Source organism: Cervus elaphus, chromosome 12 (assembly GCF_910594005.1).
Source record: "Cervus elaphus chromosome 12, mCerEla1.1, whole genome shotgun sequence".
In the NCBI taxonomy this organism is placed as follows: domain Eukaryota; kingdom Metazoa; phylum Chordata; class Mammalia; order Artiodactyla; family Cervidae; genus Cervus; species Cervus elaphus.
The window spans coordinates 71,605,244-71,627,538 of record NC_057826.1 but is presented as its reverse complement, the minus strand read 5'-3'; the positions used below and the strand labels follow the sequence as shown (position 1 = coordinate 71,627,538).

Sequence of the window (22,295 nt, the reverse complement as noted above, 5' to 3'; positions counted from 1 at the left end):
ATAGAAGGACCACGTTACACTTGAAACATAAATGTGAGATGGCCTTTTAATTTGATGTCCTAAACTGACTGACCAATTGCTTTTTTTCTAGGCAGCCCCAGTCCCATCACTGCAGAGTCATCTCTAGTGTGACTAGGAAACAAATCACTCAACAAGAATCAGGGCCAGACCCAGGTGGCGACTAAAGGGACGCGTGCTGGGCTTGACTCCAGGATAACCTACAGCAGTGACTCTCTGTCTTGGCTGCATCATGGAGTTGTCTGATGAGCTTCACAAGCTAGGGGCCGGGCCCCCATCCCTAAAGGTCTGGATTTTGGGCACTGAGGTGTGGCCTGGACACCCAGGTGATTCTAATACATAGCTGAGGTGGAAAACCACTGGCTTAAACAGCAGAGCCTGGTCCTGGACTGTGTGGCTGAGACTTGCCATTGGAAGAGCCCTCTTCCTTTGACCCCACAAGATCTGATGTAGTTTCCTGACAATGCCGGGTCTCAGGCTGGCTTTACCCTCTGTCCCTGGTTGCCCGTCTGTGGCAGTGAACACTCCTGCCTCGATTCCCCATGGGGACTGGAGAGGCCTTCTTTTCTTTGTTCCAGGTCTTATGTGGCCTAGAGGTGGGCGGCTTTGACTCACGCTTTTATAGTCTGGCCTCTGTGTAAAGGTCTACTTATCCAGAAGGGAAAACCTGCTTCTGGCTCTAGTTTAAGAACTAAAGCATTAGTTCTTTTTTGTTTTTGTTTTTTTATATTGGAGTATAGTTGATTTTAGGCTTCCCTGGTGTCTCAGAAGGTAAAGAATCTGCCTGCAATGAAGGAGACCTGGGTTCGATCCCTGGGCCTGGAAGATCCCCTGGATAAGGGAATGGCTATCCACTCCAGTATTCTTGCCTGGAGAATTCCATTAACAGAGGAGCCTGGCAGGCTATAGTCCACACAGTTGCAAAGAATTGGACACGACTAAATGACTAATATTACTGCTACTACTATAGTTGATTTACAATGTTGTGTTAGTTTCAGGTCTGCAGCAAAGTGAATCAGTTATATATACACACACATATTCTTTTTCAGTTTCTTTTCCCATATATTACATATTATATTATTACAAAATATTGAGTAGAGTTCTGTATGCTATACAGTAGGTCTTTGTTAGTTTTATATTTTACATATAGTATTGCGCAATCCTAACCACCTAATTTATCACTTCTTAATCTGAATACTTTAGGACTGAAAGATGGTCTCATCTCCTGGCCTACCAATCCTCAGGGCTAGAGTCTGAGCTGTCAATCCCATCACTTCCCCAGAGCAAGAGATGAGCTTCATCAGAAAGAGCCTGTGCGTAAATTAGGAGTTTATTACATGTGTGTGTGTGTGTGTGTGTACGCTTGCACGCACATGTGCATGCTCAGTCATGTCCGACTCTTTGTGACCCCATGGACCCCCTCCAGGCTCCTCTGTCCATGGAGTTTTCCAGGCAAGAATACTGGAGTGGGTTGTCATTTCCTCCTCTAGGGGATCTTCCCCACCCATGAATCAAAACCACATCTCCTGCATGGTAGACAGAACTGTGCCTCCTGGAAAGCCCGTGAATATGTGTGTGTGTGTATGTGTGTATGTGTGATCGTCTATTATATATACATATATATATGTATGTATATATATAAACAGCAAGGACCTACTGTATGGCACAGGGAATGATATCTTTTAATAATCTACAGTGGAAAAAATCTAAAGAAGAAAATATATATATATATGTATATATATATATATATATATATATAACTGAATCACTTTGCTCTATAGCTGAAACTTAACACAACAAAGTAAATCAACTATATTTCAACAGAACATTAAAAAAAAGAAAGAACCTGTGGCAAGTAGGGGACCCAGCAAAATCTTGAAAGTCTGAGTGTATCCTCAGACTAGATTTACCAGGTCTAGGGTTACACCATTAAATGCAGCTGACACAGATAAACACACAGAAGTGAAACACATGGGCAGTGTGCACTTACTTGCAAATGGCCAGCAAACACTCCTCTATGGTGTCCCTCTGAGCTTTGGTGAGGGATCGCCCCTTGGAAAGCCTGTATATTGTCTGCAGTGTAGAGTCGATCAGAGAAGTGTAGTGCTCTGTTCCGGCAAAGAGGGGGGCGCATCTTGTGAGGAGTGGGAGCACAGCAGAACATATGTACCTGTTCAGGGCCAGTGCAGCCTCGGTGGTGCTTAGGGAAACCTAAGAAAAGGGGATTGAGATGCTGGTCAGTCTCCTGGGAAGGACAGGGCCAGGCTTCCCCTGTGCTGAGCTCATAACCAGCAGGGCAGGGAGGTGTACTCATATGTGTGTTTCACAGTGACAGGCTGAACAACTGCCTACTCTGTCTAAAGAGACCTGTTTCTCTTTTGCATCTTAAAGGAAAAAAGAATCAGGTTAAAAGAAATAATAAACAAAAGAAAAGCAAAGGCTGACTGGTGCTAACTCATTCCAAATGGTCCACAAACACCTGTTTCCTTCAAGAAGAATCCCAAACCCTTGTTAAAATGAGCTGATGACCAGTCTAACCCAACACCCTTGTTGTTTGCAAAGTCCAACTTCCAAGTTCCTGTATTATTATTTATAATATTATTCTGGTTCTCCATCTCTTGTCTCTCATCATGGAGACTCACAAGCTGTCCTCTTGTGCTTTTGAGATTAGCAAACGGTTACAGGCTCTTTGTGACTCAGTGGTAAAGAATCTGCCTGCAATGCAGGAGATGTGGGTTCGATTCCTGGGTAGGGAATATCCCCTGGAGAAGGGAATGGCAATCCATTCCAGTTTTCTTGCCTGGAGAATCCCATGGACAGAGGAACCTGGCGGGCTACAGTCCATGGGGTTGCAAGAGTTGGACACGACTTAGCAACTGAACTCCCACTACCGCAGGCTCAGCAAACACTCAAACACTGATTTTGTTGACAGTTTCACAGAGAGAAAGTGGAGCTCAGACCCCTATCACCTAGTTTATGAGCACTGTGAACAATCTGCAATCTGATAATTGGCATGAGGGTAAGACATCACTGAAGGGAATCCACTTCTTCACGGGAAAACGTGTACATGGAATAGAAACCTATGGCCTTCTCTAAAACTCTGCTGTAATCATCACTCACAATGTTCTCTCTGCTCATTTAGACAGGCTGGATTTAAGGAAGGCCCACTTAGTGACACTAAATATAGCCAAAGCATGGTTAACTGTCATTTTTTTTAAAGTGCAGAATTTCTAAAGAAACATTGAAGCCCACAGAGATGAAATATCATTATTTCCTGTGATGATCACAGCCATTATATCTGTAACACATTTCCTATAACATGACTTGATAAACTGTTTTCTTTGACTGGAACATATTTCTGGGTGTTTTTATTAATTATCAAAAGTTTGCCTTCTAGGAGCTGCAGTAATCATATGGAAAGAAATAGCTAATCTTCCAGATTTATCTCTTTAAAAGACAAGAGTTGTTAAAATGAGGAAGAGCTTTGATGCCAGTGGCTTAAAAGTTTTCAAAAGAGAATGCATGAAAATGCATGTGCTGAGAAACTGAATACAAAGCTTCTTTTGTGGAAGTTAGTGTGTAGATAAGCCTATGATTTGAACACCAAATTTTAGAAGATTATTTGCTGCTTATCTGATTTATAAACAAGGTGAACGCTTTGATCAAGAAATCTGGGAATGTCCCACAAGTTAATCTTTTTTTTTTATTATTATTTTTTAAATCAAAGAACTTATAAGAAAGCTCAAAAAAAAAAAAAAAAAAACCAAGGCAGTGGAAGCTTTTAATTGTTTTAATTTTACGAAACAGCCATATGCCCCTAATGCCTTCATGGATATACCATTTCTTACCTCCATGCCACAGATAGGGATGGAATGCCCATTCAGATTGGGGCTCATACTGCTTTCCACTTCTGGGTGACTCCATCCATTTCTGAGTAACTCATTCAAGTGGAATTCACCCCAGTTAAAGTACTGGCTAGCTGACCACCCCTCACCAGAGCTCAGACTTCTACTGCTGTTGGACACCAGGTGATGCCTTTGAGAAACTTCACAACTGATCAAGAAGATAAGCCACTGGCTCTTTAAAAACAACCCTGAGGGTCCAGTGGTTAAGAATCCACCTTGCAATGCAGAGGACATGGTTTGATCCCTGGAACAGAAGATCCCACATGCAGCGGAGCAACTAAGGCCATGGGCCACAACTGCTGAGCCCATGTGCACCCAGAGCCTGTGATCGGCAACAAGAGAAGTCACGATAACAAGAAGCCCGGGTCCCCCAACTAGAGAGTAGCCACGCGCAGCAACAAAGACCCAGCGCAGCTAGATAAATAAATAATAATACAATTTAAAAACAAATCTAAGCTGGTCAATATTTGTTTTAAAACTTAAGCTGATCTCATTGGTCTTTCCTCCTTAAACCCAGAACCTCTAGTGTTCTATCTCTCTGCTTCATCCTGATCTGGAGCACCTGGCATTCTTGTTTTCTAACTCCTGGGCCTCCTGTCTTGATGTCTGTTGATGATGGATTACCCTACGTCACACCTGACTTCCAAACTTGGATCTGTACTTGGCCCGTTCCATTGACCTTTTCATGCCCTGAGCTTCAGACTACCCTTCCTGATGGTCACTGCATATAACTTAAGGAGTCAGAGTAGGAAGAGTATTTTCAGCCTATCATGCTTGCCAGCCATCCTTCTTCTTAAGTGATAGAGCCATGGTTCTCATGTGAGGGTGATTGTGTCTCCCAGGGTACATCTGGTGAATTGCTTTGGGGGTGTGCTACTGGTATGTAGTACCGGTAGAGGGCAGGAATGATGCTAAACACCCTGCAATGCACAGGAGAGAACCACTCCCTGCCACCACCACAACAGGAAACTGCACTGGACGGAGCTAGATTGAATGTCTCAGGTCCAGTTTACCTACATTGAAGTCTCTGGACCAGGAAATTCAGATCCTCCATTTCTTGTGTCTCTATTTTCTCACCCTTTAAAGCAAGCTACTAATATGCGATCAGGGGGTGGATAGAAACTTCACTTCTAATTCCAATATTAATCGCTTACAGTGATGAAAAAATAATTTTCTCATTTTAACCACTTACTGTATCTAGGGAGGCAGAGGCTCTTAAGTCAGGTAAAAATCCAACTTCCAGCAGGTGGAGCAGAAAAGTTTGATCCTTGATGCCATACACACGGTCCAAGAACAGTACCATGGGTGCCTTGTGGTCGGGGCAGAAGTTGGCTGCCATATCTGGTTCACTGACCGACCCATCTGAAAGAAACACAGAGAATGTCAAATTCCCTTTTCTATCTCCACAGTCTCAAATGGAACACAGAGCTTGTCTGTCTATGGCTTGTTCTCCTGACAAGAAATAGGAATTTTTGAAATAATACAATGTACTAGAGTCAGTTTATGCTGGCTTGGAAGAGTTGATTGCTAAAATTTCAGGAACTTAGTGAGCCTGTTATTAGATATATCCATTATTAAAATTATAATTTATAATTAAGCATATTATATTTTAAAACATGACAAATATTCAAAGTTTATCACTTCCCAATTATTGTACTATAATCTATATTTGATTTTATTTACATCTAATGTATTTGTATGTTGGAAATACAGTTACAGCAGGGTGCTATGTGAATTCTCTGTCCAATTCTATGCTCAGCGATATCACACTGGGAGCTTGAGGTTGGTGAGCAAATGCCAGGAGTCAGGGCTTGATTTACTGCTTTGTTCAATGATGACATAAAAAAGAGAGGGAGAAAAATGTAAGGCAGATTGAATTGAAAAGTATGTCATGCTTAGAAGCACTGCAACCTAAGTAGCACAAGACTGAGGACATACTCTTTCAGTATTTAGTAAGTATTATCTGGTTTAGGTGAAATTTAGATCAGAAAATCATCCAAGAATTGTCACCTTATTTTAATAAAAAGGGTCAAAGATAAAGTGAGGAAAATGCCATGAAGAAAAAAAAAAATTTCTTGACGTGGAGAACAAAAAGGATCTCTAAAGGGGATAAAAAAGAAAAAGTCTTCCTCCTACAGGTAAGACCAAAAACTAGAAAAGAGCGCCCCGGAATGATCAAGCTAAAGTCACAGCTTATATAAATTCTGTATTTCATAAGGCACCCTGAGAGTTGCAAACATCTGGGGCTATCCAGCCCAAAACCTAATTCAGCCCAGGCATCTATGCAGGACTTCTGGAGAGCAATGAGAGGAGGACTCTTTCCAGACAGGATGCTGCCTGCGTCTCCTCTCCTGAGCACTAGGGGAAGCTGTTTATGAACAGGGGAGGCTGAATTAATCTCTCAAACATCCGGTATTCCAAAGAGAGTACTTTTACGGGATACTAATGAGCGTTCGATAAAGGACAGAAATGGTATGGACCTAACAGAAGCATAAGATATTAAGAAGAGGTGGCAAGAATACACAGAAGAATTGTACAAAAAAGATCTTCACGAGCCAGATAATCACGATGGTGTGATCACTCTCCTAGAGCCAGACATCCTGGAATGTGAAGTCAAGTGGGCCTTAGAAAGCATCACTACGAACAAAGCTAGTGGATGTGATGGAATTCCAGTTGAGCTATTTCAAATCCTGAAAGATGATGCTGTGAAAGTGATGCACTCAATATGCCAGCATATTTGGAAAACTCAGCAGTGGCCACAGGACTGGAAAAGGTCAGTTTTCATTCCAATCCCTAAGAAAGGCAATCCCAAAGAATGCTCAAACTACCGCACAATTGCACTCATCTCACATGCTAGCAAAGTAATGCTCAAAATTCTCCAAGCCAGGCTTCAGCAATATGTGAACCGAGAACTTCCAGATGTTCAAGCTGGTTTTAGAAAAGGCAGGGGAACCGGAGATCAAATTGCCAACATCTGCTGGATCATCGAAAAAGCAAGAGAGTTCCAGAAAACATCTATTTCTGTTTTGTTGACTATGCCAAAGCCTTCGACTGTGTGGATCACAATAAACTGTGGAAAATTCTGAAAGAGATGGGCATACCAGACCACCTGACCTGCCTCTTGAGAAACCTGTATGCAGGTCAGGAAGCAACAGTTAGAACTGGACATGGAATAACAGACTGGTTCCAAATAGGAAAAGGAGTACGTCAAGCCTGTATATTGTCACCCTGCTTATTTAACTTATATGCAGAGTACATCATGAGACACGCTGGGCTGGAAGAAGCACAAGCTGGAATCAAGATTGCCAGGAGAAATATCAATAACCTCAGATATGCAGATGACACCACCCTTATGGCAGAGAGTAAAGAGGAACTGAAAAGCCTCTTGATGAAAGTGAAAGAGGAGAGTGAAACAGTTGGCTTGAAGCCTAACATTCAGAAAACTAAAATCATGGCATCTGGTCCCGTCACCTCATGGGAAATAGATGGGGAGACAGTAGAAACAGTGTCAGACTTTATTTTTTTGGGCTCCAAAATCACTGCGGATGGTGACTGCAGCCATGAAATTAAAAGATGCTTACTCCTTGGAAGGAAAGTTATGACCAACCTAGACAGCATATTAAAAAGCAGAGACATTACTTTGCCAACAAAGGTCCGTCTGGTCAAGGCTATGGTTTTTCCAGTGGTCACGTATGGATGTGAGAGTTGGACTGTGAAGAAAGCTTAGCGCCAAAAAATTGATGCTTTTGAACTGTGGTGTTGGAGAAGACTCTTGAGAGTCCCTTGGACTGCAAGGAGATCCAATCAGTCCATCCTAAAGGAGATCAGTCCTGGGTGTTCATTGGAAGGACTGATGCTGAAGCTGAAACTCCAGTACTTTGGCCACCTCACATGAAGAGTTGACCCATTGGAAAAGACCCTGATGCTGGGAGGGATTGGGGGCAGGAGGAGCAGGGGATGACAGAGGATGAGATGGCTGGATGGCATCACCGACTCGATGGGCATGAGTTTGAGTAAACTCCGGGAGTTGGTGATGGACAGGGAGGCCTGGCGAGCTGCGATTCATGCGGTTGCAAAGAGTCGGACACGACTGAGCGACTGAACTGAACTAATGAGCGTTCTGTGTTCAAAAAGTTTGGGAAACATTGAGTTCAACGTTTATCTTCTTTACCACACGATTTCTCAGAGGCTTCATGAAGTTATAAAATGTGATATATTCAAGAATGATGTCACCAAGATGGGGGGAGTAGGAGACCACAACCTTGATCTCCCCACAAAGATCAGCTATCCATGAACACCACCAGCTTTGGGAGGGCTTAGGGAGGGCTCCACTCAATAAACTGCAGCAACATTTGTTGTTCGGTCATGCAGTCGTGTCCAACTCTTTGTGACTCCATGGACTGAGGCACACCAGGCTTCCCTGTCCTTTGCTATCCCCAGGAGTTTACTCAAACTCATGCCATTGAGTTGGTGATGCCATCCAACCATTTTGTCCTCTGTTGCCCACTTCTCCTCCTGCCGTCAATCTTTCACATCATCAGGGTCTTTTCCAGTGAACTGGCTCTTTGCATCAGGTGGCCAAAGTACTGGAGTTTCCGCTTCAGCATCAGTCCTTCCAATGAATATAGTGGAATAAAATACGTGAGAGTAAGTGCACAAAAAGGGAGGGAAGGGTGGCTTCATGTTGCCTGCATTCTCCAGGTTGGCATTGCTCAGCGCCAAAAAGGAAACTCAACTAGAAAGAGTTTCTTTTGCCAGTTAGTGAGAGTAGGGTGTGTGATTGGTTTCCAGAGCCTTCTGGGGCACTGCATGAAGGACCAGCTTTGGTTTCACCCCACCCAGAGACTGGCAAAGCTGAGATGCCTAGAGACACCTAGGAACAGGAAAGAAGGGCAGGGGTGACCAGTATCAGCCACCCAGTAGGAGAACCCCTGTTTCCCAGTGACCTACTTGCTGAGGACCCAGCAGCCTTCACCACTGAAGAAACCAAAAGCCAGCTACAGCCACCACAAAATCCAGATTTCACAGGATTCTGTCCCATGGGTTTGTGTGTTCATAGATGCCCAGTCACCTGACTCTCCCCCATTGCTCCCCAGCAACAGCCAGAACCCCAAATCTGCACCAGCAGCCAGCCCCAGCCTCTGTGATTGTGCAAGTATGAGACACCATCTAGACTCCTTCAGCTGCAGAGCTAGCCACTCCAGCTATGGACCTGCATGCTGCCAGCCCAGCTCCTATTCTGGGCCTTCACTGCTGCACACGCACCCAGGTGAGACCCAGCAGGGCCTCCCCACGTGCCAATGTACCCACAGCTGGCTCTGGTCTTTGCTGCTGGCCCCGCCCTTGCCACTACATGTGTGTCTGCAGCTGGTCCCTGCAAGTGTGTGTACCACTGGCTCTGGCCACCACCACCACTGCCTTCCCTGGTCCCTACATGCTAGGCCTGAAGCACTGCTTAGGGCCCCGACAGCCCTTTCAGTCATGGAGGACCCCAGGCAGCTCTGGCCAAGAACCACGCAGTCGTCAATACTGTTGAACCCAGGGGCCTGAGTCAACAAGACATCATGTGCTGTCTGGACCTGAAGCTGCCTTACATTCTGGTACCAGAAGAGCCCCACCTGAAGGTGAAGGTCTTTCTTCACCAAAGTCAGTCCATAGAGTCTGGAAGAGGTGACTGCTTCCTCAAATGCACAGTTCCTATGCAATGCTACTGGGCTCATAAAGAACAAGAGAAACATGCTCCACAAAAAGAACACAGCAAATGCCTAGTGACTGAAACTAAACAAACAGCAATGAATGAATGGCCTGACAAAGAAGTTTAAATAGTTATTCTAAAGATGCTTAGAGAGTTCCAAGAGAATCCAGATAAACAACTTAATGATATAAAGAAAACAGGAACAAAAATATAAGTTCAACAAAGTGATAGAACAAAACATAAAGCACTAAAAAGAACATAAAAGAAATATTAGGGCTGAAGAATATAATGACTAAATGGAAAAATTCAATAGAGAGCTTCTTCTGGACCAAGCAGAAGAATCAGTGAACCCAGAGACAAATGACTTGAAACTATCCAGTAAGCAGAACAAACAGAAAAAAAGAATGAAAAAGAATGAAGAAGGTCTACAGGGTTTAAGGGACACCATTAAGAGCAACAATTTACCTATCATTGGAGTCCAGGAGAAAAGAGGAAGAAAGAAGCAGAAAGCGTATTTTAAAGACATAATGGCTGAGAATTTCCCAAACCTGAGGAGATATTTGGACATCCAAGTTTATAAAGCTAGTAAGTCACCCTCGAATTTCAATCCCAAACCATCTTCTCTAAGACACATTACAATAAAATTGTCTAAAATCAGAGATGAAAAGAATTTGGATTCCTATCTCATACAAAAGTTTATGTACAGTGTGATGATTTGATATGTTTATCAAAATTAAGTAAATGCATGCTTCACCTTGCATAGTTATTATTTGTTGTTGTTATGGTGAGAACATTTAAGTTCTACTCTCATAGTAACTCTCAAGTATACAGTACAGCGTTATTAACTGTGGTCACCATGCCGTACATTAGATCCCCCAAACTTACTCATCTCATAACTGAAAGTGTGTACTCTTTGGCCAACATCTTCCATTTCTCTCACTTCCCCCAACATGTAGTAACCATCAATCTACTAGTCAAAAAAGTTGACTAGAAATAGATTAAAGACTTAAATGTAAGAATAGAAACTAAAATTCCTAGAAGGAAACACAGTGGGTAAGCTCCTTGATAGGGTCTTGGCAATTATTTTTCTGGATATATGACACCAAAAGTAAAAATCAATAAGTGGGACAAATTAAGCTAATGAGTTTTTGCATAGCGAAAGATACAACCATATGAGAAGGCAACTTACAGAATGCAATAAAATATTTGCAAATCATATATCTAATAAGGAGTTAATATCCAGAATATATAAGGAACTCAAAAACTCAACAACTAAAACAAATGATCTGATTTAAAATGGGCAAAGGACCCAAATAGATATTTTCCAAAGACATACAAAAGGCCAACAAACACATGAAGAGACGCTTAACATCACTCACCATCAGGGAAATGCAAATCAAAACCACAAGGACATATCACCTCACACTCATCAGAATGATTATTCAATAAAAAAACAAGGGATAAAAAATGTTGGCAAGGATAAGGAGAAAAGGGAACCCTTGTTGTGTAGCCACTATGGAAAAAGTGTTGAGTTTCCTTAAAATCACAAACAGAACAACCAAATGATCCAGCAGTCCCACTTCTGGATATATAGCCAAAGGAAACAAAATCAGTATCTTCAAGAGGTATCTGCATCCTTATGTTGATTGTGACATTACTCACAATAGCTAACACATAGAAAAAATAGTCTAAGTGTCCACAGATAGATGGATAGAGAAAATGTGGTATATACATACATATGGACACACACAGACACACAGAGGGTAACACTATTTAGCTATAAAAGGAGGAAATCCTGCCATGTGTAGCAAAATGGATGGATCTTGAGGATATAATGCTAAGCGAAATAAATTAGAGAAAGACAAGTATTGTATGAACTCACTTATATATTAAAATAATTGAACTCATAGAAAGTGAGAGTAGATTGATGGTTACTACATGTTGGGGGAAGTGAGAGAAATGGAAGATGTTGGCCAAAGAGTACACACTTTCAGTTATGAGATGAGTAAGTTTGGGGGATCTAATGTACGGCATGGTGACCACAGTTAATAACGCTGTACTGTATACTTGAGAGTTACTATGAGAGTAGAACTTAAATGTTCTCACCATAACAACAACAAATAATAACTATGCAAGGTGAAGCATGCATTTACTTAATTTTGATAAACATATCAAATCATCACACTGTACATCTTAAACTTACACAACATTATATGTCAGTTATATCTCAATAAAGATAGAAAAAGGTGATATATCCCCAGACTTCCCAAACTTATTTGACTCCAAACCCCTTGTTAAAATGTATAGCAATTAGTATCCTTTATCAAAATGTCTCGCGGAACACCAGTTTGGGAAACACTGCAGCAGAATCATGCTATCTTTTCAATTTTTCCATCAGCCAGGAGGTAACTAACTAGATAGTAGGTGGAGTGAAATGGAGAGCCTCTGTGTTTTTGGGAGAGTATAAGTTTTGTAAGGTTAACACGACTGATGCCCAATGTCATGAGAAGCCGTGGGAGAAGACCCTTTATGGTCCATGGCCGTGAGGTGCACAGCACTATGGCTAAGGGAGCCTGAGTCAGACCCTATCCTTCCATTGCCCCAGCTGGCTGCACAGTTTGGGGGCACAGAGGCAAAGGGGATGGGAGGTTTGGGGAGGGCTCCTGTTGGTCCCAGTCCATCAGCCTCCCTCCAGATGACTGGAGTTCAGAAGACAGTGAGGTCTGGACTAGCCGCATTTATGGGACATGGAGTACGGAAGTCTCAACCCAAAAGAGCAGAGGAGACAATCAGCCAGCTGGAGCTGGGAGGAGAGAACTCTTCACCACCAGAAAAAGAGCGAGATCTTGTCCCTGTGAAGCCTGCCCTGCAGGAGGAGGCAGGGAGGACCCCCACACTGCCCACAGGATCCTGCTGCGAGCGGGTGGCCCCGGGGAGGCTGGCAGGACTGTCTTCAGCCACTCCCTTACCTTTGTTCAGGGAAGGCAGTTTCAAGGGGATGCTGATGATTCCAACCAAGTCCTCGGTGGGAACGAGGGAGCGCAGGATGGACCTGATGCGGATGGCTTCTCCCTTCCCTGTCTGGATAAGCTGCAAGGTAGGGTTGGAGAGTAAGATAAATGAGGTTCCCATACGCCCACTGCACCCCACCTTCAAACCTTGGGCAGTAAAATGATTCTCCTTCTGGGGGGATGGGATGGGTACACTTTTATGCCTCCCCAGTTGTTCTAGACATGGGTGGCCACAAAAAAAAGAGAAGCGCTTTCTCCTGATTTTCTAGAAGAGGTGCTACTGAGGGAATAACTGGCCAAGGAGGGCAAGTGGATTGCTTTGCTGTGATAGCAACAGTCATGTAGCCTCAGCAGTGAAGGCAGCCTGTTGTTGAGCCTCAGTGTGACTGCAGTCCTGGGAGCTCTCGGCGGCCATGGCAAGAGTGGTGACCATGTGGCCATGATTCCAGACCCTGGAATTCTGCTAAATGTAGACATGACTTAGGTTTTTTTGGTTTCCCAAAAAAGTTTGATATATGCCGGGAATAGGGCAACAAGAGGGGTATAGATGATGTCAGAGAGAACTTCAGCATCTCAAGGGAGTTGTTTGGGGATGGATAACCTGATTCTTACAGCCACGGTGGGCATGTAGACAGCCACATCCTCCTGGATGTGGGGGCAGCAGGCACGCTTCTGGGCACAGGCTCTTAGCTGGCGAGGTAAGTGTCATGAGCTCAGGACTGAGCCTACCTGGGAGGTAGTTGGTTGACATGCTGGGACACATGCTTGCAGGATCAGAGGCAGGGGAACACCTATGTGTGACCCTAGCTATGAGCACAGGGGCAGCTGTGAGTGAAGACTGCATCACCCCTTCCCCTTACTCATACAGGAAGGGCCATGGGAGAAGTATGTGTGTGCGTTTATGAGGTTGAATCTGAGGGGCAGTAAGCAAGGGAGAAGCTCTCCCCCAGGTGGGGCTCTGAGGGTTTAGCTATCCCATGTGGCCAGTCTTCCTGAGACCAGGCAAACTGTAACCTGCTTTGTGAAGAGATGACAGGTGATCAGGGGAACTGACCCCCCACCCTAAGATAGTAAGACATCTGAGAATTTCCCTAGTTCCCTTTCATTTTCCTTTATTTGTTTAACAGCACAGAAATGGAAAGATGAGTAAGGTGCTAGTTCCACAGTAGGAACTAGAAACTATTACAAGTTAAGAATTCTGATCAGCCTCCCCTTTGAAGATTTAGATTTTCTTTTCTCTACAGTACTTTTTTGGAGAGGGAAATGGCAACCCACTCCAGTATTCTTGCCTGGAAAATCTTATGGACAGAGGAGCCTGGTGGGCTACAGTTTATGGGGTCACAAAAGCACGCAGTACTTTTACCCTAGATTCTTCCATACTGGAGTAGTTCCCCTAAACACTTGTAGATGGATTTCCAAACAGGCTACATTGTTAAGTAGATAATACCATGACATACAGGAAGAAAGATAAGAGTGAATGCTTTAATGCAGTGTCTTTCAAACTGTGGTCTTGACCAACTGGTGGGCTGTAAAATCAGTTAGTGGATTGTCACCAGCATTAAAAAGCATGAGATATATTAGAATAGAATAGAAAATATTAGAGTGCATTAGCCATAGCAAGGATAAGTTTTGTTTCTGGAACATATGTATACTAGGTTGCAATGTAAATTACATTAAATTGCCCAACAAGTTTGTTTGGAAAAGCTTGTTACAGAAAAACCCAAATGATCTTGTTAGCCAACCCAAAATTTCTTACTATGATCAAAATAATTTTTTTGGTCAAAAAAATTTGAAAGCCACTACTTAAATCAATGCTATCTTTTCATTAGCATTAAATACAACATACCCACTGTTATCTTGGCTGTGACCAAATATATAACCTCATCAATACCAGAAAACACTATTTATATCACCCCAGTCTGCATTGCAAATACTTTTAGGAGACACTGGCATAATCCAAATGCAGCGAACACTGTGGAGAGCACACCTGAGCCCTGAATGAACAAAGTTCTATTAAACAGTTACCAAGTATTTTTAAAATATAAGAAGCTATGTCTTCTATTTTCCTATAAGAAGTATTTCCTCTCTCACTTAATAATGTGAGACTTTATGAGAAATAAGGTCACTATGCAGCTCCACCCCCAGCAGAGATGAAAAAGGGAAGGTGAAAACACCAATTCAGTTTGAAACTGAATGTTTGAGAAGACATCTCATAAAAATAGAATCATCTTTTCTAGTATGTCTATAAAGCTTACCACTGGGAAATAATCAAACATGAATCATGACTACCTTCCTGATGCCTAACACCATGGTCATCAAGAAAAGATTTTCCATGTGGAGTGTCCAGACAGAGACAATCACAAAATCAAGTTGGTCATATTGTGACCAGGCTGAGGTGCAAGGAAATGTAATTTTTGGAGGCTTCTGAAACAAGAATATGTAGCAGATATGCCTTACTAGGGTCACAGAGAAATCACACAACACAGAGATTTTCCCAGGAGTCATTCCTTAGAAAGCTGTAGAATCAGGTACCAGAGGCAGAAACCACTTTTGATTTTGGCTAGAAGGAACAGAGAGAAAGGCACGTTCACACATGCCAGGGACAGAAGAAGAAATGACCTTCAAGAAATCTACCACGTTCCTGATTCAAGTCCCTCAAAGCTGCTCTCTGGGAACTCATCACTTACGTGCATCTCAGGAGCACAGCGGCCCAGCAGGTCTATAAGAGCCGAATAAAATGACATGATTGCATTGCCCATGTGCACAATCTCTTCTTCATCTTCATCGTCCTCTGCGCTGCTGAGACAGAAGCAACACAAGGAGCTGTAAGGAAGTCATGCAGGTGGCACCATGTTCGAGACACAATATGGAAATGCTTTCTCTGCTCACCCTGGGCATCAGGCATCCTTTCCACTGGACTCTTTCTCTCCCCCCAGAGGTCAATGAGCTGGTTTAACTCAGCAAGCTCAAATGACCCAAATATATTCCCATGAACTTAACTGACATAAGTGGATCGTGCTCTACACACACTCATGGAGCAGCACTGTGACCCCCAAAATGTCTACCAACCATTCCATCATTTTCCTGCTAGGTAGACATGGAAAGCACATTGGACAGCAGTCAGGAAGGCCAAGTTCAGGCCCTGGCTGTGATGCTAAGAAGCTATATGACTCTGGGCCTCAGTTTTTCTCACATTACATGAGGAAGTTGGGATAGTTTATGTTTTCGGTTCTGACTCGACCAGCTCATCTACCAGAAATGATGACCAAAAAACAAATAAATAAATAATAAAGCCCCTGGATGGAGTTAAATCCCAAGCTTTGCTGAGTTATATCCCTTCTCTAGATTCTGGGGTCTAACCTAGAGGCTGTGATAAGAGGGAAATGGTCACAAGACATAGTGAAAGGAAGGTCACAAGGCCGATGATGTACTAACTACATCTTTAACTGTTAAATTCCAAGATTAGTAGAGCTGTGATTTTTCACATTATGCAACTTTCTTTTTACCTCAAGAATCAAATCAGAGACTTTCAGAAGAGGAAGTGGAGGTTGCTCCTTCTTTTTAAAGTATGAGAGATATGAGGCGAAACACTGGGGTTCAAAATACTGAAGGGGACGGGCTGGAGTTAGACAGTGACTGGAACCCTGTTGGTCCAGACCTGTCAGCCTAGATACAGTTTCCTCTGGTGGGGATGCCATAGGGAGGTATGGGGGTGGGGTGGGGTGGGGCCTGAGCTTGCGACTTCTCGATTTGCCAACTGACCTGATTGGAGCAGGGGAAACGGAAGGCAGGGAAGATAAGACTGATTACGAGGCTTACTGGGAGAGTCAAGATAACAAGCTCACGAAGTGATCTAAGCTGTTTGAGCAACAGCTGTAAAGAGCCTGTGCTTCTTCTACCAGGGAGAGGTTATTGACACTTGCTTTATCATGCATGTACTGAGAATATTGGGGAGCTCACCAACCATAGGGAGGCTGGAAGGCAATTCTATTCACTTACACTTCCCTCTTGTAGCCCTGTGAGGGGAGGTCGAGGGCTGGGTTCTCAGAGATCTTAATGGCGCCTTGCATGGCCGCCAACAGACCGTTTCCTCCTTCACCCCGCAGGGCGGGGCCGAAGCACTCGGGGCGTCTGATGAGCAGCTTGACCACGACACTAGCATTTTCTTCCACACTTTCACCTAAGGGAAAGAGGCATTATTACCATCTCACTGGAGAGGACAACCTCAGAACGGATGTCATTTTTTTGGTCATGCCATGTGACTTACAGGACCTTAGTTTCCCGACCAGAAATTGAACCTGTGTTCCCTGCAGTGAAAGCATGGAGTCCTAACCACTGGACTGCTGGTGAGGTTGCCCAGAATTGATTTCTAATTGATAAGGTTGGAAGAACAGTATTTGATTTAGCTTGTCACATCCTCTTAAGATTAGTAGGTAATACTGATACAGAGAAAGCTTTGATAAATTAGGTCAGAATCTATTTATCTGAAGTATTACAATTAAATAGTATTAGAACAAGAGTCTTGTTTCTCAGTTCAGGATTTTATGCTGTTCACATTATTTCACTATATTTAGGTCCTCAGAGGGCAAGAAATACACTACTGCATCTACCATGGATTACTGATTAATTCACCAGTGATTTAGAGAACAAAAGACCTTTATATCTTTATTAACTCCCTTAGGGTGCTTAATAGGTATTTCCTTGCTTCCTCGAGATGAGGTAATAGGGTAACTCAAGCTGGTGTGTTTCAGTTAGCATCTGGGGAGGTGACATGCCTCAGTTGTTCTCTCTGGGGTATGTCTCTCTTGGGGATGACAGTGTTAGCTGCTCAGTCATGTCTGACTCTTTGCGACCCCATGGCCTGTAGCCTGCCAGATTCCTCTGTATCAGGGGATTTTCCAGGCAAGAATACTGGAGTGGGTTGCCATTTCCTTCTCCAGGGGATCTTCCCAAACCAGGGATCCAACCCAAGTCTCCCACGTTGCAGGCAGATTCTTAACTGTCTGGGCCACCAGGGAAACTCTTGGAGATGGACCTCAGGGCACTTCTGAAATCATCTATCTGGGTAAGAATCTACTTGGTAAAGTTGTCTTGGTTATTCTTAGAATACCTCTGTGGGGAGCTAAAGATTTGATGACTGTATTTGCTGGTATTTCTCTTTGGAAGAAACCGTAGATGACTAAGACAGGGTATCACTTCCCAAAGAAGTGATTAAGCAGTGAACTGTCACATGTGGACAGGGATCACCAATGCTTCTCAGTCAGTTTTATAATCAAAAGTAGTTTTACAAAAACAAACAAACAAACAAAAAGCAGTTTTACAGCTTGTTGAAACAATTTCACGGGACACACTTTCCGTCTCAGAGTCTCACGCAAAACCTTAATTTGGTCTGAGAATTCACCCCTGGGCCAAATCTCAAAGACAAGGCTTTTTGACACTGTGTACGGGATGAAACCTGAAGAAAAATATTTTTATAAAATTACTAGATATTATTGGAGGATTCAGTTCTATAATAGAAGTTGCATCTTGATACACTGTTGTAATAATTACTTATCCTTGTATTAAAAATTATCTTCAATCTTAACAGATTGAAGACTAACTATTATCTCATAGTTTTTGTAGTTCAGGAATTTGGGAGTGACTAAGCCCTGACTTGGGATCTCCCATGAGGCTGCAGTAAAAATGTCAGTCAGGGCCTCCGTCTTCTGAAGGCTTGACTGGATGTGGAGTATCAGCTTCCATGCTCACTCACATGGCTGTGAGCAGGAGACCTCAGCTTCTCACCATGAGACCTCTTCAAGGGCTGCCTGAGTGTTCTCATGACACGCCAGCTGGCTTCCCACAGAGCAAAGGATCCAAGAAAGAGTGTCAGGAAGCTGCAATACCTTCCACAACCTTGTCACATACTGTCACTTCTGCTATATCCTATTCATGAGAAGTGGTTCACTGAATCTAGTTCGCACTCAAAGGCAGAAGAAGTAGGCTCCGTCTTTTGGAGGGAGGTACAAGGAAGAATTTATAGATGTATTTTAAAACTATCACAAGAGTTTAAGTTCTGCGTAATGAACATTTTTATGAATCAACTTAAAGTGGTCCATTTGAATGGGAACCCATAAAACCTGGCTTCTCCTCCAGATTTTTAGCAAATTCCTGTGTGAGCAGGCACACTGCACCAGCTCACTGAGTCTCATGTGTCCTGTTGAGACACTCGTGCCTCTTCTAGTTTCCAGTTCAGTCACTCAGTCGTGTCCAACTCTCCGCGACCCCATGAACCGCAGCTCACCAGGCCTCTCTGTCCATCACCAACTCCCAGAGTTCACCCAAACCCATATCCATCGAGTCGGTGATGCCATCCAACCATCTCATTGTCAGTTGTCCCCTTCTCCTCCTGCCCTCAATCTTTCCCAGCATCAGGGTCTTTTCAAATGAGTCAGCTCTTCACACCAGGTGGCCAAAGTATCGGAGCTTCAGTTTTAACATCAGTCCTTCCAATGAACACCCAGGACTGATCTCCTTTAGGATGAACTGGCTGGATCTCCTTGCAGTCCAAGGAACTCTCAAAAGTCTTCTCCCCAACACCAAAGTTAAAAAACATCAATTCTTTGGTGCTCAGCTTTCTTTATAGTCCAAATCTCACATCCATACATGACCACTGGAAAAACCATAGCCTTGACCATAGGGACCTTTGTTGGCAAAGTAATGTCTCTGCTTTTTAGTATGCTGTCTAGGTTGGTCATAACTTTCCTTCCAAGGAGTAAGCATCTTTTAATTTCATGGCTGCAGTCACCATCTGCAGTGATTCTGGAGCCCAGAAAAATAAAGTCGGCCACTGTTTCCACTGTTTCCCCATCCATTTGCCATGAAGTGATGGGACCGGATGCCATGAAGTGATGGGACCGGATGCCATGAAGTGATGGGACCGGATGCCATGATCTTAGTTTTCTGAATGTTGAACTTTAAGTCAACTTTTTCACTCTCCTCTTTCACTTTCATCAAGAGGCTCTTTAGTTCTTCTTCACTTTCTGCCATAAGGATGGTGTCATCTGCATATCTGAGGATATTGATATTTCTAGTTTTAGGGTGAGTCTATTAGTCTTACCCATGTGCAGAGATTTCTTCCATCATGTCCACAGCATTAAAAGGGCTGAGCTTGCTTCCAAATACTTAAAATTAACCTGTGCCCACTCAAACTCACAGTGAACACACTGCTGTGTCTCACAGCCCTGGACAGTCTACCAGTATTCCTGGTCTAAGCGTGGCCTGCTGACATCCTCTTTTATCACTTGACCTTCTATGCCACAGGTAAAATTCAAGATTGTTAAGTATACACCAATATAAGTTTTAGAACTGTGTAATTAGATTCAGAATAGAATTTCATTAAACTGAATTTATACAGTCCATCAGCATGCATTCATTATTTTATAACTCAATCCTTCAAGAAGAGACTAAATTTTTTTGTAAAGAAGTTTTTCTTCAAGTTCCATCTAATATAGTATCAAAACAGAATTTGTCTTTAACTAAACCAGAATCCATGTGAAGAAAATTCTAAGGAGATGCTAACAGGGTAAAATAATCATAATAATGATAGGGTATAATGAATCAGGAATGAAAGGAACCCAAGGGGAGGTTGACATTGTACTGTTTACAGAGAAGTTCAGATAAAGAAGTGATGTTAGTTCTAAGGACATGTTTTCCATGAGGTGAGCCTAGCATTTATACATGATAGAATTTATTCACAGAGGGATACCTAAAGAAAAGCACTAGGAGAATCAGTATATCTGAAAGCAAGTATTTTTAGTTACAGATGTAACTCACAGTTGACTACTTTCAAATATTGTTGACCCTCAACACCTATCAGGTAGCACATATATCCACACTCCCAGTTGTCATTTCCTATTACAAGAAAAATGAAGCTAAAACTTTGACATTTTAAGTGTCAAAAATGGAGGAAAAAACTCAACCCTATTAGTCAAGCTTATTTAAACACCATGCTCAGATTCTTTCAGTTCTCAGAATGGAAACACTTATGGGTCAACCCTTGTCTTAACCAGTATGCTGAAATTAACTTTGTTCTTTCCAAAGTGATCAGTGTCATGAAGTTTGATGGAACGTGGACCACAATGTCCAAAAGGATTTGAAGAATTAAGACTGTGAGTTCTGTATTGAGTTTGCTATTGAAATTCATTTGCCAAGATAGCCTTATTTTATCTGAATCTTATGTCTTCAGTTCAGTTCAGTTGCTCAGTTGTGTCTGACTCTGCGACCCCATGGACTGCAGCACACCAGGCTTCCCTGTCCATCAGCAACTTCAGGAGCTTACTCAAACTCATGCCCATCAAGTCAGTGATGCCATCCAACCATCTCATTCTCTGTCATCCACTTCTCCTTCCGCCTTCAATCTTTCCCAGCATCAGGGTCTTTTTCGATAAGTCAGTTCTTCACATCATGTAGCCAAAGTATTGGAGTTTCAGCTTCAGCATCAGTCCTTCCAATGAACACCCAGGATTGATCTCCTTTAGGATGGACTGGTTGGATCTCCTTGAAGTCCAAGGGACTCTCAAGAGTATTCTCCAACACCACACTTCAAAAGCATCAATTCTTCAGTGCTCGGCTTTTCTTATAGACCAACTCTCATAACCATAAATGACTACTGGAAAAACCATAGCTTAGACTAGATGGACTTTCATTGGCAAAGTAATGTCTCTGCTTCTTCATATGCTATCTAGGTTGGTCATAGCTTTTCTTCCAAGGAGGAAGCGTCTTTTAATTTCATGGCTTCAGTCACCGTCTGCAGTGATTTTGGAGCCCCCCAAAATAAAGTCTCTCACTGTTTCCATTATTTTCTCATCTATTTGCCATGAAGTGATGGGACCAGATGCCAGATCTAAGCTAATTAGGTTGGTTGGCACAATGGACCCAGGAAGCTAAAGCTTGATCACTGGATATTGGTCATCCGTGGGGGATGCAGAGAGCACTCTGCAAGAGGAAGGAACTGAAGTGCAACCATTGATGCTAATTGGAGAGGGGACCAAGGAAAAGGATTTCTCAAGGTTTCGCAAGGTAGAAAGGTTGGTCTAATTAGAAGAGAAGAGAACAGTCTCTTCTAATTACCTGTAGCTCAGTAAGCTGGGCTGCCAACCAAATCCCCAGGAGGGAAGGGGAATACTTGATCTTGAGGGCATTTTTCAAGGGAGAGAGAGATCTGAGGTAAACTAGTTTTGCCCAAGGGCTTACAACAGTGTTTTTGCTGGAGTTCCAAATGAATAATAAGCTTAATAACTGTGCATGTTCACAGAGCTTCTCTTCAAAGTCTCTCAACACTGCCTTCGTATTACTACCTTGTTTTCAATGTTCCTGAGAAGTTAGATGGAAATGGAATGATTCTCCCCATTTTAATCCTAAGCAGTCATTCTCATCACAGGAATGATTAATGAGAATGTAATGACTGCCCATTGCTTTTCTTACTGTCTGTATTCTAACCACAATCCCTATTTTAAGTTCTTCTGCCTGGAATGCTCTCTTCCTTTCCATTCCTTTGACATAAAACCTTGACCTATGCAACTCCATTTTGCCCCTGAGGATCAGCTTAAACTTGAAAGTTCCAGAGGATCTAATCCTCTCAAACACCCCATCTTCTTTCTTAAAGCATTGTACACAAGTGTAATT

The 22,295-nt window shown here is 42.9% G+C and overlaps 1 protein-coding gene across 13 annotated transcripts in view; it reads right to left on the bottom strand.

Moving 5' to 3' along the window:
- The window catches only part of RYR3 (ryanodine receptor 3), a 548,224-nt gene that overhangs the window by 112,415 nt on the left and 413,514 nt on the right, over window positions 1-22,295 (bottom strand). For 10 of the 13 annotated variants that reach the window (XM_043919301.1, XM_043919310.1, XM_043919307.1 and 7 more), the window contains exons 44-48: window positions 16,629-16,809; window positions 15,317-15,428; window positions 12,588-12,708; window positions 5,116-5,285; window positions 2,009-2,229 (exon numbers count right to left, since the gene is read on the bottom strand). In XM_043919301.1, the coding sequence (XP_043775236.1) occupies window positions 2,009-2,229; window positions 5,116-5,285; window positions 12,588-12,708; window positions 15,317-15,428; window positions 16,629-16,809 (805 nt within the window). The remainder of the gene's footprint in view (window positions 1-2,008; window positions 2,230-5,115; window positions 5,286-12,587; window positions 12,709-15,316; window positions 15,429-16,628; window positions 16,810-22,295) is intronic. The other 3 variants (XM_043919302.1, XM_043919314.1, XM_043919313.1) reach the window with 1 other exon arrangement.